The 18,945-nt window shown below is 37.7% G+C and overlaps 1 protein-coding gene across 2 annotated transcripts in view; it reads right to left on the reverse strand.

Annotated features, from left to right (window-relative positions):
• The window catches only part of LOC127456343 (ATP-dependent DNA/RNA helicase DHX36-like), a 57,878-nt gene extending 51,943 nt beyond the window's left edge, over nucleotides 1-5,935 (reverse strand). Inside the window, exons 1-2 of one of the 2 annotated variants that reach the window (XM_051724789.1) lie at nucleotides 5,350-5,935; nucleotides 4,553-4,692 (exon numbers count right to left, since the gene is read on the reverse strand). In XM_051724789.1, coding sequence (XP_051580749.1) covers nucleotides 4,553-4,692; nucleotides 5,350-5,640 — 431 coding nt within the window. In that variant the 5' untranslated portion in view covers nucleotides 5,641-5,935. Of the gene's footprint in view, nucleotides 1-1,148; nucleotides 3,250-4,552; nucleotides 4,693-5,349 lie in introns of those variants that run through there. The other variant, XM_051724790.1, reaches the window with a different exon arrangement.
• Between the last annotated feature and the right edge of the window lie 13,010 nt (nucleotides 5,936-18,945).

Below are 18,945 nucleotides of genomic sequence, written 5' to 3' on the forward strand. Positions count from 1 at the left end.
CTGACACACTCATCTGGGATCACTCATGCTACTCAATAATTTTTGACCCAGGAAAAACCCTGAAAAAGCATTTCCACAGAATGGGATGACTGCCAAATAAGTCAAAGAAAAAGAAGAGGAGCTTGTTATTAAAACAGGCACGACATCTATGGTGTGGTTTCACAAAAGCCAACATGAAGCACAAAAATGTGTTAACAGTGTGTTTATTTTTTCAAATGAAGCACGCAAAAGAATATTATGAAAGACAAAAGATGTTCTCTGCATTAATTCATTAAAAACGTTTGTTTATTTTTATTTTATATGTATTTTCTGCTAGAAGTGTTCACATAATTTTGGATATTTTCTGCAAGAATGTTTATTTTCGTTGTTTTTTTTTGTTTGTTTGTTTTTTTTTTTTACTTATGCATTATTTTATTTGTTGCATGCTTTTGGAAAGATCTTGAGTTACTTGAGGAAAGTTTATAATAATATTGGCCAACAACAAGACTGAGATGTGGCATAATGTGAAATTTAGCATTATGGTAAGAATTTAAAAGAAAGTTTTTTTTGAACTCGCATCGCTTAAACATGTGTTGGTGTGTGTGCTATATTGTTTTTGACTTGTCCCAGGGTATTCACTGCTAGATTTAGAGTTGTTTGTCCAGTGTGTGTAAAACCATCGTTGTTCTTAGTGTCTATAAACAGTGCTTCACTTGTTTTAGAGTATTATTTATTGCTAAAGTGTAGCATAATTTATTTGCGGTGTACTGAATTCACGTTTGTTCTCGTGCTGTTCAGCTCGCGCAACCCATAGTTTCGGTTGCCCACGTGACTAGCTTTGTGCTAAGTAGCATTAAGGCATGTCCTGCTTTTTTTCACTGTACGGCTCGTTAGCATCATATATATATTTGATGTGAATGCTGACGCGGAAGTGGCAGCGGAAGTGGTAGCGCTCGTGTAAAGCCCTCCTCATGTAAAGACCAGCGAGTCTACAAGGCGCCACTCACCATAGCACTTAAGTATCTTTTAATTTTATCTCTTTTCTTATTTTCCTTGTACATACATGTCAGCTTCAAGAATAACATATGCCTTCAAGCACATCCCTGTTATCTGTAACAGACCGTTTACACGATATAGCTGCAAGACAAAACACAATCCACACAACCTACGGCCACTTTGCGCTTCAGCACCTGCTCCGCTCTCTTTCTCAGTGGGACTCTGGAACTGCCAGTCAGCTGTGAACAAAGCTGACTTCATTCCAGCCTTTGCCACACAGTCCACCCTCAGCATCCTGGCACTGACAGAAACATGGATACGTCCAGAGGATACAGCCATACCTGCTGCTCTCTCCAACAACAACTTCTTCACACACACCCCTCAAAACACCGGTAGGGGTGGGGGAACAGGTTTGCTCATTCATAACAACTGGACTTTTTCACCACACTCTTCTCTATGTAACAATACTACTTTTGAATTCCATGCTATTACTACAATACAACCCACAAAAATACATATTGTTGTCATCTATCGCCCTCCAGGTCAGCTGGCAAACTTTCTCAAGGAGTTGGATGTCCTGCTGTCCTCCTTCCCGGAGGATGGTAAGCCACTTGTGGTTCTTGGTGATTTCAACATACACCAAGACAAGCCCCAGGCCACTGAACTGAATAATCTTCTGGCCTCATTTGACTTGGAAAGACTAAGCACCACAGCAACTCACAGATCGGGCAACCAGCTGGACCTCATTTTTACATATAATTGTACCAACTCAAATATTCTTGTTACTCCTTTACATGTCTCTGATCACTACTTTGTTCAATTCAACATGACTCTCCCATCTACATTAAAACAGACTCTGCCTTTGGTTTTCTTTCACCGTAACCTCCGTTCTCTTTCACCCTCTCGCTTTTCCACTGCTGCCTCTACCTCTCTTCCCACACAAAATGTGTTTTCCACCCTTGATGTAAACACTGCCACAGACACACTAAGCTCTACTTTAACAACCTGTCTAGACAACATCTTTCCTCTCTCCTCAAGGCCAGCACGTACTACACTACCCAGCCCCTGGCTCTCTGATGTCCTTCGTGAACATCGGACTGACCTCAGGGCAGCTGAGAAGAGATGGCGGAAATCTAAAGATCCAGCAGATCTAGGTAAGTTTCAGTCTCTGCTTGCAACTTTTTCGGATAACGTTAAATCTGCAAAAACGTCCTAATACCAGAACAAGATCAACAGCACCACTGACACTCGCAGCTTGTTTACAACATTCAACACACTTCACTGTCCTCCCCCTCCACCGCTTGACACATCACTGACAGCAGATGTCTTCGCCACATTTTTCACTAATAAGGTTACAACCATCAGCAATACATTCTCAGCATCTCACCCTGTCAAACACCCGTCTCCTGTATGCAACTCCTCTGTCTCTATGTTCTTTCCTCTGACTGACTCTGAGGTATCTAAACTCCTCTCCAACCACCCCACCACCTGTTCCCTTGACCCCATTCTTTCTCACCTGTCCAGGCCATCTCTCCTTCCATCTTACATGCACTCACTCACATAATTAACCTTTCCCACTACATTTAAGCAGGCTCGAGTAACCCCACTTCTGAAGAAACCCGCACTTAACCCCAAGCAAAGTGAACACTACAGACCAGTCTTTCTCTTCCCATTCATGGCAAAAACACTTGAAAGGGCAGTTTTCAATCAAATTTCCGCCTATCTCTCACAGAACAAGCTGTTGGATGACAATCAGTCAGGCTTCAAAAGTGGACACTCCACCGAAACTGCCCTGCTGTCTGTCACGTAGTCGCTGAGACAGGCAAAAACTGAATCCAGATCATCCATCCTGATTCTACTGGACCTTTCTGCAGCCTTCGACACAGTCAACCATTAGATCTTACTCTCCACCCTCCCTTCACTGGGCATCACAGAAACTGTGCTTGACTGGTTTAATTCCTATCTCTCAGGTAGGTCCTTCAAGGTAGCCTGCAGAGGTGAGGTGTCCATGTCACATCAGCTACTTACTGGGGTACCTCAGGGCTCAGTGCTCGGCCACTTCTCTTCTCTATATACACAACATCACTGGGACCCATCATTCAGGCACATGGTTTCTCTTACCACTGCTACGTTGATGACATGCAACTCTACTTGTCTTTCCAAACCAACGACACCACAGTGACTGCTCGAATCTCTGCCTGCCTGGCAGACATCTCGGCCTGGATGAAGGAACACCACCTGCAACTTAATCCAGCCAAGACCAAACTCCTTGTCTTTCCAGCCAACCCTGCTGTTGAACACAACATCACCGTGCAGCTGGGTGCAACTACAGTAACGCCTTCCCAAACGGTCAGAAACCTAGAGGTAACCATCGATAACAAATTTAATTTCACAGACCACATCTCAAAGACCACAAGTTCATGTAGATTTACACTCTACAATATCAGGAAGATAAGACCCTTCCTCTCTGAACATGCCACACAACTTCTTGTTCAGTCACTTGTCATAACTAGACTGGACTACTGTAACACTCTCATTGCAGGCCTCCCTGCATGTGCAATTAGACCCCTGCAAATGATACAGAATGCAGCAGCACGTCTGGTCTTTAATCAACCAAAGAGAGCACGTTACATCACTCCTTGTCTCTCTCCACTGGCTGCCGGTTGATGCGCGTATCAAATTCAAGGCTCTGATGCTGGCATACAAAACAGTCACTGGGTCTGCTCCAGCATACCTCATTTCTGCAGAGCTACATGCCCACTAGAAGCCTGCGGTCAGCTAAGGAACGTCGCCTTGTTGTACAAACACAAAGGGGCACCAAAACATTTTCCCAGACTTTCGGCTTCATCATACCACGTTGGTGGAATGATCTTCCCAACTCCATCCGTGAAGCTGACTCACTTTGTCTTCAAAAAACAACTAAAAACACATCTTTTCCATGAGCACTTAACCAGTCACAAAAAAATAAATAAATAAATAAATAAATAAATTCCTTGTTGCACTTTAATCTGTTTTGAATGCTATTCTGATGCTAGTGAAACTTTGTAATATGGCACTTATCATACCACTGTCTCCTTAAGATGATTTGCTTATGTGTTCCTCTTTTGTAAGTCGCTTTGGATAAAAGCGTCTGCCAAATGAATAAATGTAAATACTGATAGAGAAGGATTTTTCAAAATTATTCCAATTTAGACCGATTCGCTAATGAATCATTCAGACTGATTTTCAAGTCACTTCAACCAATTCATTGAAAGAACTGACTCAAATGAAAGATTATCAAACTCATGATTCACATGGTATGGTTCAGTAGGAACAGATTCTGTTGCAAGTGATTTGAAGGGGTCATAACAAGTTTAACGCTAAACAAGAGCAATATCTAGCCTAAGAAATATTATAGAGCAGAGCATAAAATATAGGGAAAAAATCATATAACTTTAGAAATGTCCATTACTTTTAAGATTTTAGTCATTTATACTACTTTACCAGGCCTGGAAAACACCGTTTTAAAATTCCATGATATTTCCAGGTTTTCTATGACCATGCAAACGCTGTCAATTGTACAATATTGTACTCGCACCTGTGGCCGCTGGGCTCCTCCTTCACCCTCCAGGTCTGAGATGTAGAGGGATGTGCATCTCTGCTTGGATCTCTCTGGACAGTGTGTAGCAACTGAGTGATGCGCTGCTCTTGCGTTTCATCCATTTGAACAACAGCCCTCTAAAAATGACAAAACAGACCCAACCAATTTTTATATTGATATAGGCTACAAGTCAAACATCTTAACACACCTGACTGCTTATGTTTCTCATGCTCTTAAAAACATGTAATAACATAAAGGCGTATGCTTAAATGCTTGAAATGATTATGAATATACACAAATATAAATTGTACCCATGTTAATTTCTTTACAAAGGTTTATTTATTCTACTTTTTTTTTTTATTTTTTTTTTTTTTATTATTGGACTAGTAAATAGTGAAAGAAAAAACAACAGCCAATAAGTTCCCAGGGTGTAAGGGAACTTCCTCGGGATTGTAGGAAAAGCATTCTAGGATGCACCTCAGTGTGCATTGTGGAGAGCTTTAATAGGCAAAGAGTGACCACTTTAAAGAAGCAAAAATATGAAATGTTATAATTTACATTATAAATATAATTTGACTGCCTCATATTTCCATTTTCTCTTACAGAAATAGCATGCCATTGCCAGCCATTATTGCTGCACATTCCTGTGAATTCGAAAAATAACCTTTGACTTGTGCAATTGCATCATTAGAAAACATTAACAAGCACTGTAATTAAAATAAAAAATATATTTAATAAAAAAATAAAAAAAATAAATAAATAAATAAAATAGAATGTAAATGCTTCCTACTCACAGATTTTCTCTCTGCGTCAGCTCGTTGTTTGCCTCCCCATTTGGCATACCACAATCCTATTTCTCGACCCTTCAGATGGGGTGGGTGTTTGCCTCTTGGACCACCGTCTCCTCCTCTTCGTCCCCCTCCATGTCCTTGTTCTTCATTTGAGTCCCACTCGGAATGCCTCTGGTATCCTCCTCTTCCTCCACTGGATCCAGCCTCTCCATCCCACCTGGACCCTCCATCTCCGAACCGCCGGCCTCCTCCTCCTCCTCGACCCCGTCTATTACTACCATACCCACGATTCATGCCGTCAGACTACAGCAGCTGATCCACTGTTTTCACCGGAAAAAAACAGATCTCTCGACCGCAGGCATGAAACAGAGCCGCTGCTGTTCTTATGATGCCGTTTTAAACTAAATCAACCAACCGCCGATTCAGTCGTATACACAATGTCAGTGAGCACGAGCGAGAACAACATACGAGGAATACAGTTCATATATTTGTCAGTTATAAGGATGCTTCTGGTTGTCTGTTATCGTAAAAATACGTTCCGCTGATTTTCAACTGCTTGTATCTGGCAAGTCGCACATATATGACGAAATAGTTCGGCGATAACTAATGACGTAAGATAACCGATAGGTGCTGGCTGAGCAAAACGTTGTGCAGTGTGTGTTGCTGTCATAAGTAGGTGATGAATTGGAGATATTTAATAAATAAACTATTCTAAATGTATTAATTTATTTACCCGTCAAACCTACTTTATTTATTTATAATGATTATTATGATTATTATTGTTAAATAGTAGGCCTAGTAGTATTAGTAGTTTTTTGTAATGAAAGGGATAGTTCACCAAAAAATGAAAATTATCTCATTATGTACTCACCCTCATGCCATCCCAGATGTGTATGACTTTCATTCTTCTGCTGAACACAAACAAATATTTTTAGAAGAATATTTAAGCTCTGTAGGTCCAAACAATGCAAGTGAATGGTGATCAGGCCTGTGAAGTTCCAAAAAGGAGATCAAGTCAGCAGAAACATAATCCACCAGCAGGGACGTGCACAGACATTTTGGGGGGCAGGGGCTCAAGTGGAAAAAAAGGGCACTTCTCGTAATTATTTATTTAAAATAAAAAAAAAATGTAAACAAAACTTTAAATATATTAACACAACTCTGACTTCCTTACCAATTTATTTTAATTCCCTCACACTCACGCAATTGTTTCATACTCAACAGATTTCTACAAAATAATCAGTTCACACAGAGACCATGGTCTTCTTTAGTATTCACTAGGTTTATCACAAGAGCAGGCAACAGCAAAGGAAACTATGCCACAATGTGCATGTTTTCTATGCTACTATTCAAGTATATATTTAGAATAAGTGACTGCACCAAGGAGAGGTAGTTTCACTAATAATTTGTTTATTTTGCACAGGGCAATAAATCATTTTAATTCTTTTGGTGTTACTTGAATACATAACACTTCAAAATCAACAAAAATCTTCACACTAAACTGAAAAAGGCTGTTGCTGCTATTTTGTTAATTTTACAGGAAAAAACACTGCAAAAATAATGAAAAAACACTGCAAAAAATGATTGACAAAATACAAAAATACAGCATCTTAACTGAAATTATTACAAAAAAAGGTCTTGAACTTTGAAATAAAATCTGTTACTTCCATTCCTTCCATTCCCTTGTTGTCTCTCCTTCCTCCCTCTATCAGCATACAACAAACTAATAGAATGGGTAGTTATTAGATGAGGAGCCTACGATCAAAATTATGAAGTTACTGTTTAAGGCAGGACACTTTTTTCATGTAGTGGTCAACTTTGAGATTTTGGTCTATTTTGCTTCCATGTCTTCTTTTACTCTAGTGGAAAGAAAACTTACAAAATACACATTTAGATGGTGTTTGTTTTAAGCCTACTACCCTCCGTCTGTTTGCATCTATAGATTTCTTCTAAATTTACCAAAACAAACTAATCTGCTTATTTAAACATAACATTTCAGGGGAAAAGACCCTTGATGTAAGTCATTAACTGGGGAAGTTCTGTGGTGATATGCTTTAGTTATTTAGTTTATCCTATTCACCTGCAGTGTCTTGTCAAATGTATGCAAATGAGCGCATTTTAATTAGTTAACGCCTAATTTGCATATCAATGTGGCGATTGTGATGACGTTATCAGACACAAATTTTACTGTATTCACCTGTAGTGTCTCCATTAAGTACAGTACATTAGCCTGTATGGCCATGATATATTGCCTTAACTAAACTTTAGCTAACTTATTACATTAGCTAGTAGCTCATGAGTCATGCATGTTAGCAAGACACAATTTAACTATATTTGGCTTTTGGCTAATTAGCTGTAAAGTCGAGGCACTGGTAGCTTAGTCTTTTGTTCATCACCACTCACCTCCACATGAGCCAAGAAAAACACTACTGGGATAGGAGCTGGGAGGGGCTTCTGTCTGCCTGTCTGATGTGCCGATGTGTGCTGCACTGCTGCGCCGAGACGCGGAGGGAGGGAGGGAGGGCATCAGAATATATATATATATATATATATATATATATATATATATATATATATATATATATATATATTCATTTATTTAAAAAAAGATGCACTCCAGAAAAAAGGGCACTTTCTCTGGAAGTAAAAAAAAGGGCAGGTGTTCAAGCCCGCTTTGATGTCTATGTGTGCACGTGCCTGTCCACCAGACTCCTGTGGCTTAATCAATGTCTTCTGAAGTAATCCAGTTGGTTTTGGGTGAGAACAGATCAAAATGTAACTCATTTCTAACTGTATGTCTTTCCATTGCAGTCTCTAGGTACGATCATGATTTCAAGCTCGATTACACTTCCAAGTGCTTGACACATGCGCAGAGCTCCAGATGGCGCTATAGGAAGTGTAATTGAGCTTGAAATCATAATCAACAAGGAGACTGCTGTAAAGTTGTACAGTGAAAAAGGAGTTACATTTTGGTCTGTTCTCACCCAACACCAACTGGACCACTTCTGAAGATATTTTATTTCCTTTTTGGAGCTTCTAATGCATGAGCACCATTCACTTGTATTGTTTGGACCTACAGAGCTGATCTTAAACATCTTAATTTGTGTTCAGCTGAAGAAAGTCATACACACCTGGGATGGCATGAGGTTGAGTAAATGATGAGAGAATTTTCTTTTTTGGGTGAACTATCACTTATATCACTTATAAATATATTTTTGTTCTTTTTTTTCTAATAATATAAAGTTATCAAAACTATAAAATAACACAAATGGAAGCATGGGAATTATGTAGTGACCAAAAATGTCTCATATTGATAATTAACCTGTCCACCTAAAATGTGCAATTCTAAATGTATTAATTTATTTAAACTTTTGTATTATTAGTAATAATAGTAGTAGTTTAGTAATAATAATGATTGTTTCTACATATAATAATAATTATTATTTACATACATTAAAGGTTTTTTCAATAATATAAAGTCATAAAACTATGAAATAGCACAAATGAAAATGTAGGAATTATGTAGTCAGGGTTGGGAGGGTTACTTTTGAAATGTATTCCACTACAGATTACAGAATACATGCTGTAAAATGTAATTTGTAACATATTCCGTTAGATTACACAAGGTCAGTAATGTAATGTAAATACTTTGGATTACTTCTTCAGCACTGGTAGATTTTTTCACTTGTTTTGACTATAAAAACTCTTCCAGTACAGTAAGACAAAATACACATGTTAAAAATACATTCTCTGAAAAACCTAAATATCTTATGCAGTGTTGTTGCTAAAGATAAATAAATCTAATTGATCTTGTTTTAAAGGTGCAGTATGTAAGATTCAGAAACGCTTGTTATTAATGACACCTGTGGCCGTTAAGTGAACTGCAGCCAGCTACTTGTTGCTCGTGCTCATGCACACACTCCATTGGGACACAAGTGAGCAAGCATCGACCAAAACAATGACGCAATGTACAAAGAGGCTGAACGTGATTCACCGACATCATGCTGAGAGATGAGGTAGCATAATTAAAATTACACAGTTATGATTGTTTTACTACAAACTTTGAGACTAAACTAAAACTACTTATCAGCTAACATAGCATACTGATACACACATACAGCTACATACTATCGAACTATACCAGAGAGTTTACTGTTGCACTGCAGTTATGTTGCACTATTGTATGTTTTGTATGTCATATGTTGTACTACGAATAAGTAACCAGTGTATTTGCTTAAATTTATCCTGTATACCTGACTTTTAGTATAAAGAGAAGATTGTTGAATTATTTAAAAGTTACGAAGCAAGGTAGCTTGCAATTCATCAGCGTTAGCAGGCAAGATCAAATTAGCTAAAATTACACAGATCAATCCTTATGGCACTATATTTCACATGCTTTGCAGTTATGTAAGCTTACCTGTCCAATAAGAAGAACGCCAATTCAGGGTCGGTTTTGATCCCCAAAAACGAACGAAGGTCCCTCCAGGAATCAAATGCCCTGCCGATGTTCACTCTAGTTTTCGCTCGACCACGATCACGTTCCCGCTTAGCCAGACTGGATTCAGTAGATTTATTTATTTATTTATTTATTTATTTATTTATTTATTTTTTTTTTTTTTTTGTCTTACTCTGAGTTTGTGTTAATATAATGTTACCTAGTGTTGCAGACTGTCTGTTGACGCTGTTGAATAGTGGAAGAGAAGCTATTACTGAGGCAAGGTTCTCGGGAGCGCACATAATCGTTACATCCTTTGGATTTTCCCGGCAAAAGCAACCCGCTCCCTTCGCATGAAAATCAGTCTACAGGCTTTAATAGGCAACCTAGGAAGTCCGGGAAGGGCTCGTTTTTTAAGTTGCGTTACAAGCCGTTCACACTTTGGCAAAAAAAAAAGGTGAATTTTACACGAAAATTGTTACATATTGCACCTTTAAGGATATTTACAGGAAAACAATACACAGTTTATTATCAGGAATACGATTTTTTACCTAATATCAATGGTCTTACTAGAAAAAAAGAAATTATGATCTAACATGAATTTTCTTGATAAAAAAAAATATGATCGTGCCAGGTAACGTGTGCATGTAAAATGTCTAGAAATAGCATTTTAGCTTAGCGTAAAGCTGACAATTTACACAAGGTTTATTTCTATTTCTTCTGCTCCAAACTTATTCAAACTTACTTTTCTGTCTGCTCGTATGAATGTAACACATCATAAGAAAGTGTTTCACCACTGTTCAAATGCACTTTATATGATCGCATAATATATGTGTATACATTTTTCCATCTGAAAGGACTAAATATTAAATGGGACAAATGACAATAAAATGCAAAGTAATCTCTTCAGTAATCAAAATACTTTTTGAATGTAACTGTATTCTAATTACCAATGATTTAAATTGTAACCTTAGTGGAATACAGTTACTTATATTTTGTATTTTAAATACGTATTCCCGTTACATGTATTTAGTTACTCCCCAACCCTGTATGTAGTGAACAAAAATGTCTTATATTTTAGCTTTTCCAAAGTAGCCACTCGTTGCCTAGATTACAGAGGCATCCCAACCAAATTCATATGGGGCCACCTGGGATGCATTGTAGACAGTATTGAAGGAGTTCACATGTATACTGGGCACTTGTTGACAACTTTCACCACAGTCTGGTCCAACTCATCCATTTAAACAAAAAAGTAATTAAAATGTTTGTTTTGTAAATAAATTCATACATAGGTAAAATGTATATTAGTCTACAAAACTAATTAAAGCATTCAAGCAGAGGTCTTTAGATCAAATGTTTTAAGATCATGAGGAACAAAAATTCTGTCAAGTGTGTCCAAATTTTTGTATTTATTTTATTTATTTAACAAGAAAATTAAACGAATGCCCTCTTTGCCTTAAAGCTAAAGTATATAATTTCTGCGACACTAGCGCCACCGAACAGAATTGAAAAATAAACAATGTTTCTGAATATGCCCCTCGTCTGCAGATGTTCAAACTGTCAGATTGTCCCACCCTCAACTCACGCCATTGGTTGAGTAATGTTGTTGGGTTGGGTTTAAGCAGGTTGATCAAAACAAACAGGAATTTTTATAGCGCCACAGAAAACAGCGTTTAGTGTTTACGTGAATATTAACCTATGGATGACTTACTTATAGTTGTCTCTGCATATTAGGCTTGGATAGAAAAAGTATGTTAATACTGAAAAAGTTACATACTTCAGCTTTAATCCTATTGAAACAGGGAGTTACATGCTCATCAAAGGGAATAAATGATGTCCCTCACACATGTAAATGTCTTTTAGATAAAAAGCATTACCCAAGAGCATCATCCCACAACCTCTTTACACCAAACTACACCACCTCATAGAGAAACATCTCTGGAAATCTTATTTCAGGTTATTATTCTTTGTGGCACCCTGTTATATCATCAAACATCATCTAACAAATAATTAATAAATGTTCAAAGAATGCAGCCTAAATAATAATATAGCCTGTGGTTGAACATGATGTAACCAAATAGAGGAAAAATTTATACCTCAGGAAACAAAACTTTATTTTGAAGACACAGAAAACAACAGTGTCTCATGGTGAATCCTTTTAATGCTCATCTCAAAACCAGAGACACTAATTATCTTTGCGTAGCATCTCCATCGCTTGCATAATCTTACAGATACATCTCCTAGTCTAAGTGAAGTTATTGTCTTTGGGTTTCCTACAGTATCCCAGAGCGAAAACAGTATGAACAAAAGGAGTTGTGTGTTTACTGCATCTAAGCGTCACGTCTTCAGGCGCTAATGGTCCTAATGCTTACAAAATCTAATTGGTCTATGCTCATATTGTCATTAGTGTCTTGTTTAAAGGCAGCAAAGCAGAGGCAGGGATTTACAGCGAGGTGAAACAATGACTGTTTAGAGAGCAAGGAGATAATAATTAGAACCCTGTTGTGTTGTGATGGGAAAGCTGTGTGGGAAAGGTGCAGAGGACTTATCCTGCGGAAGCTTCCAGACCCAGACATGAAATATTTATTAGATCTTTACTGCCACAGCAAGTCCCCCTTTTTAAATGAACTCACATCCACCATTCTTTATCTCTTGCTCTATCCACACACTCTACCACTCACTCTACTACCATATTTTGCTTTTAATGCATTCTATTAAAGAAAATGTGAAAACCTTTTACATAAAGTGAGAATAGCTTTGATTAATTGCTTGAAACTCACTTATAGACTTTCACAAAGATACGGTTAAATGTGCCACAAGTTACACGTTACAGGTAACAGGTATCATCCCAGTTGAAAAAGAAAAACATAAGCATATTTATTACTCAGATGTTGCTCTTTATAATGGAGTTACCATTTATATTTCATTAAAGTATCACTTTGGATGGGTTTCCCGAATAACTAATTAGAACGTTAGTCGCAACTAAGTACTTCTCTATAAAGTTGAGCATTTGAAACCATGTCTATACAAATCTATCATTATTTATTTTTACTGAATATTGAAAAACTTTGGGCGCTCAAAAAGATTACATATAAAATACCATGTTTGGCTGTACTTCCACACTATTTTCATCCTAAAGCCTACCATAAGCTCCAGGACATATTGATGAAACTCTAGAGATACTTGTCTCTATTTGCTCCCCATTTTATCTCATAGCTGCTTTGGAGAAACATTTAAGATATTAAAAAGATCTCATTTGTGATTTTTCTTCCCTGGGGACCCCCACTAGGCTTCTAGCTTCAAGGAACATTACAGGTTCAATATAAGTTAAGCTCAATCGATAGAATTTGTGGCATAATATTGATTACCACAAAAAATAATTTCGACTTGCCCCTCCTTTTCTTTAAAAAAAGCAAAAATCTGGATTCCAGCACTTACACTCGGCACTTACAATAGAAGTGAATGGGGCCAATCAGTAAATGTTAAAATACTAATTATTTCAAAAGTAAAGTCACAAGACATAAACAATATGCATGTTAACATGATTTTGGTGTGATAAAATCGCTTACTAACCTTTTCTGTGTAAATTGTACAACTTTGTTGCCATAACGATATAATGTAAACAAACTCTAAAACCCTAAAATGACTTTAAAAACTATGATTTAAACACTTTACAGCTCAAATATTATGTGTTTTAACAGAAGAATTAATATAAGTGCTTTTATAAAATTACAAGCTTCACATTTCTGCCTTTAAACCCCCCCAAAATGGGCCCCATTCACTTCCATTTTAAGTGAGTCACTGTAACTTAAATTTGTACTTTTTAAAAGAAAAGGAGGGGCAAGTCAAAATAATTTTGTGGTAATCAACATTGTCACAAATGCTGTCGATTGAGCTTAACTTGAACCCAGAATATTCCTTTAACCAGCAAGACTTCGGCTAGACCAGTCACAAAACCAGCTTAAACAAGCATGGAATCTCGTGCAGGTCTAAGATGCTTCGTAAGTTCACCTCCAAATACATTTAGGGTGATGGTAGTGATTACCAGTTGATGCTAACAATTTCACATGCCATGAAAGCTCCATTAAAGTATCATTTCCAGTATCAATCAGTCCAGTCCAACAGGTGATCTTCACAAACAGCTTTAAACGCTGACTAATAGCTTTCAACTCCACCCATAGACCCGTGGAAGTGCTCTAAAGCCGATGTCTTTACATTTTTAAGCTGGAAAGGGAGCTGGAGATCTATGAGATTGATGTCTTTGGCAGGATGTGGCAGGCAGTAAAGAGAGTGTGTGTGCGTAAGAGTTACATGGTGTGCATACTCGTATCTTTCCACACAGGATTAAAAGGTGTTATTTTGGTTTGGATATGGTACAGAGTCAGGATGTCATAGGTATCAACTTGTGACTTGCTGACAAATAGCATGACACATCCCCTTATGAATAAACAATGTGATCTGTCGCCCTTCAGTCATATGATGTGTCCATCTCTCTTATTTTCCTTTGTGTCCTTACCTTTTAAAACACATCCTGACCCTCAGCCTGTGTGAAAAAGTTGTTTTGAAAAATCTTTTAATTAATGTTGAGCAGAATCTTGTTTTCACATTTACTCTTTAATCACCACCTCTGTCACTCTCTTCTTATATAACAACCCCTTTTCCCTTTGTCAGTAGCCTTTCACTCTCTCTCTCTCTCTCTCTCTCTCTCTCTTTTTCTCACTGCACAACCATCTCCTGATAGCTTTAGATGTAACTCACAGTTAATTGCTTTAAAACACAATCTAAATGTCAGGCTCTTGTAAAGAACTTGCCTTGTTTGTGAGAGCAAGGGAGGGAGGGACTCGGAGAGTGTCTGTGAAGAAAGAAAAATAGGGAAAAGAGAGTCTTTATTTTAATAAGAGCTGCTCTGCTGTGAGCATGTGATGGGTGACCACCAGCCCACATTCTCTCCAACACCCTGCAGCTGTAAGGGTCTGCAGTGTTCTTGAGTTGCTAAAGAGAAATCAGAACCTCAGATGCAGGGAAGTATTGGCAACGACCTTAGAGCACACCATTCAAAGCAGCCTAATCAAATCCTGCATGTTAGATGTCATACTTATGAATGGTGCCAAGATAATAAAGATATTTTAAATTTGATCAATCTTTCAGGGAAATCCATTCAATAATTTTTAAAGGGACAGTTCATCCAAAAATTTAAAACTGGTCATTGTTTACTCACCCTTGTTGTTATAACCCCATATGACTTTCTTTCTTTTTCTTAACACAAAGGGAGAAATTGTGAAAAAAATGTAGTGCTCAGTGATGTCACACAATGGCAGGACCGGTGCCAGATCATAGCGGACGGGGCTGCACAGTGCGCCACCGCAAATAGAAACCAAGCGATCGAAAGAATGTCCCGTCACTCGTTGCGGCTGCTTAGGACAAAATCTCTGAACAAAGAAAAACTCTAGTAACTGCTGCTCTCATGCACTCTCAAGAGCATGCACAGAACAGCAACGGTTGGTCAAGAGTTTTACTAAATAATGCATTAGATTTTGGTTTGTTTCTCATCAAACCTTATCGTATGCCTTCAGAACAAGACATTAGTCGCATACAATAATTTATTAGACTTCTGAATTATACATTTGTGTACTTTTTTTTTCTTTTCCCTTTTTCTCCCAATTTGGAATGCCCAATTCCCAATGTGCTATGAAGTCCTCGTGGTCATGTAGTGATTTGCCTCAATCTGGGTGGCGGAGGATGAATCCCAGTTACCTCCGCGTCTGAGACCATCAACCCGTGCATCTTATCACGTGGCTTGTTGAGAGCATTGCCACGGAGGCATAGTGCGTGTGGAGGCTTCACACCATCCACCGCGGCAGCCACGCTCAACTCACCACGCGCCCCACCGAGAACGAACCAAATTATAGTGACCACGAGGAGGTTACCCCTGTGACTCTACCCTCCCTAGCATCCGGGCCAATTTGGATGCTTAGGAGACCTGGCTGGAGTCACACAGCACGCCCTGGGATTCAAGCTAGCGAACTCCAGGGGTGGTAGCCAGCATATTTTACCATTGAGCTACCCAGGCCCCCTACATTTGTGTACTTTGTGAAGCTTGAAGAGGTGGTCACCATTAACTCCCGCTGTATGACATCACTGAGCACAATTTTTTTCCACAATTTCTCCCTTTGTGTTAAGACAAAGAAAAAAGACTTGTGGGGTTATAACAACACAGGGGTGAGTAAATAATCGCATTCTAAAAATTGGAAATAAGTACATTAAACGGGGAGACCGGGGCTTGTTGTAACACTTTGTACACTTGGAATATTATATATTTGATTATTTGTCAGGGTAGGTTTATTTTGCATAGACACATACCTTAAAGGAATGTTATGGGTTAAATAAGTTCAGGATGCAGACACACTCACTCAGTTTAAGTCTAGACTAAAGACTCATCTATTTAGCCAGGCATACACCTAATTTATCCATCAACTCACAATTAGGCTGCTTTAATCAGGTCTGCCGGAACCAGAAACATCTATCATGATCTATAACTCTGCATAAAATTGAATGACATCTACGCTAATATTATTCTATTATTCATATCCCAAGGTTACCAGAGCCGGCCAGATCCAGCTCCGTTCCTGCTTGGAGTCGGACTCCACTGCTATGTGTCTCTAAGTGATGACGACTAAATGCAGCCGGTGCTAGCCAGACATCTTTTCAGTTTTTTACAATGGACTTCAGAGGATGAACTGATGCCAACTCCAACTGTAAGACATCGGATACTTCATATGCAACTGCCTGAACCTTGGACTTGGACCCCACCGAACCTCACCGAAATAACCTGCCGGTTGAACTGCGATGCACCTCATTGATCTCTGCCTGCATCACCTTTGTCTATTGATGGACTACACTTTTGAAATGGAATACATAGACTATCATTTAATTGCCAACAAACACCTTCATCAGCCAACTAACAAAGGACAATTCATCTATGTGAACTTCTGCAGTTAATCCAGGATTTACTTCAAAGACTTTAGTCATTAATCTTACAGTTCATAAAAAAAATATTTTTTTTTAAACACTGGACCTTAACACTTACTTAGTTTACTATCTTAAACCATGACCTGCACTGCATATATATATCTAATATTGGCATTATATTCATGCTGGTTAGCCAGAGGGGAACTGGCTCCCTCAGTGAGCCTGGTTTCTCCCGAGGTTATTTTTCTCCATTAACCAACATCTTATGGAGTTTTGTGTTCCTTGCCACAGTCGCCTTCGACTTGCTCACTGTGGTTCTAAATACAATTATTATTTAATTATTTATTTTTATACACAGTTTACAATCATATTTAATCAAACTACACAATGATAGTACAGTTTCATTATTATTATATATATATATTTTTTGTTAATGCATGATTTTCTGTAAAGCTGCTTTGAAATGATGTGTGTTGTGAAAAGCGCTATACAAATAAAAATGACTTGACTTCTAGCCATTTGTTTAATTATTACAGTGATGCGGCTCACGGCACCTTAAGTCAAAAGTCCAGTTGCACAAATTGATTATTTTATTAAATGCTGATTTTAAAAACCTAGCTGTCAAAGCCGTCTCTAATTAAAAAAAAAATAAAAAAAAAAAAAAATATATATATATTCTGTCTGATTCTATCACACTAAAATCATGTTAACACATCTTAAATGTTTATGTATACTTTTGAAACAGTATATAGTACAATGTTTATTGACTGGCCCCATTCACTTCCATTGTAAGTGCCTTACTGTAACAGCGATTTTTTATTTTATAAACGGGGGACGAGTCGAAATTATTTTTTGTGGAAATTAACTTTATGCAACAAATGCTGTTAATTTACCTTAACAGTGTTAAGGAGACTATTCCATAGTTTAGGAGCCAAATAGGAAAATTATCTACCTCCTTTTGTGGATTTTGATTTTCTAGGAACTATTAACAAGCCAGAATTTTGTGATCGTAATGAATGTGATGGAATATAGCGTGTCAGAAGGTCACTAAAGTACTGTGGAGCTAGACCATTCAAAATTTTTTTATGTAGTTAACAGAATTTTTTAATTAATACGAAATTTAACAGGAAGCCAATGTAATGACGATAAAATGGAGCTAATATGATCATATTTCTTGGTTCTAGTTAACACTCTGGCAGCTGCATTTTGAACCAATTGAAGTTTATTTATTGAACTTGCTGGATGTTCTCCCAGTAATGCATTACAATAATCTAGAGGTCATGAACGTATGAATTAGTTTTTCAGCATCAGCAACAGAGAGCATGTGTCGTAATTTAGCAATATTTCTGAGATGGAAGAATGCTGTTCTACAAACATTGGAAATTGTATTTCAAAGGACAGATTGGTATCAAATAAAACACCCAAGTTCTTCGCTGTAGAAGATGATGCATCAGTACATCCATCGAGAGTCAAATTATATTTTAGCGGCTTATTTTTAGAGGTTTTTGGTCCATTAATTAGTACCTCTGTTTTGTCAGAATTGAGTAGAAGGAAATTCCTGGCCTTCCAATCTTTGATTTCATTGATACACTCTGCTAATTTGGAGAATTGTAAATTTTCGTTGGGTTAAGAAGAAATATAAAGTTGGGTATCAACAGCATAACAGTGGAAACTTATTCCATGATTCCTGATAATATCTCCCAGGGGAAGCATGTATAAGGAGAAAAGCAGAGGCCCTAAAACTGATCCATGTGGCACTCCATACTTAACTTTTGTTTGATTTGATAATTTCTCGTTTACACATACAAAGTGGTAGCGCTCTGATAAATAGGACCTATAAACCTATAAAGTCCACTAATGCCAACATAATTCTCCAGCCTATACAAGAGAATGTCATGATCTATCGTGTTGAAGGCAGCACTAAGATCTAAAAGCACTAGAAAACAAATTCAGCCACGATCAGATGATAAGAGCAAGTCATTTGTAACACTGATAAGTGCAGTTTCTGTACTTTTATGCGGCCTAAATCCTGACTGAAATTGTTCATATATACCATTTCTCTGTAGAAATTAACATAGTTTTGAGGACACTACATTTTCTAGTATTTTCGACATAAATGGTAGATTTGAAATAGGTCTATAATTAGCCAATTCTCCAGGATCAAGCTGTGACTTCTTAATAAGCGATTTGATAAC

The sequence above is a fragment of the Myxocyprinus asiaticus genome, chromosome 18, assembly GCF_019703515.2.
Source record: "Myxocyprinus asiaticus isolate MX2 ecotype Aquarium Trade chromosome 18, UBuf_Myxa_2, whole genome shotgun sequence".
Taxonomy (NCBI): Eukaryota; Metazoa; Chordata; class Actinopteri; order Cypriniformes; family Catostomidae; genus Myxocyprinus; species Myxocyprinus asiaticus.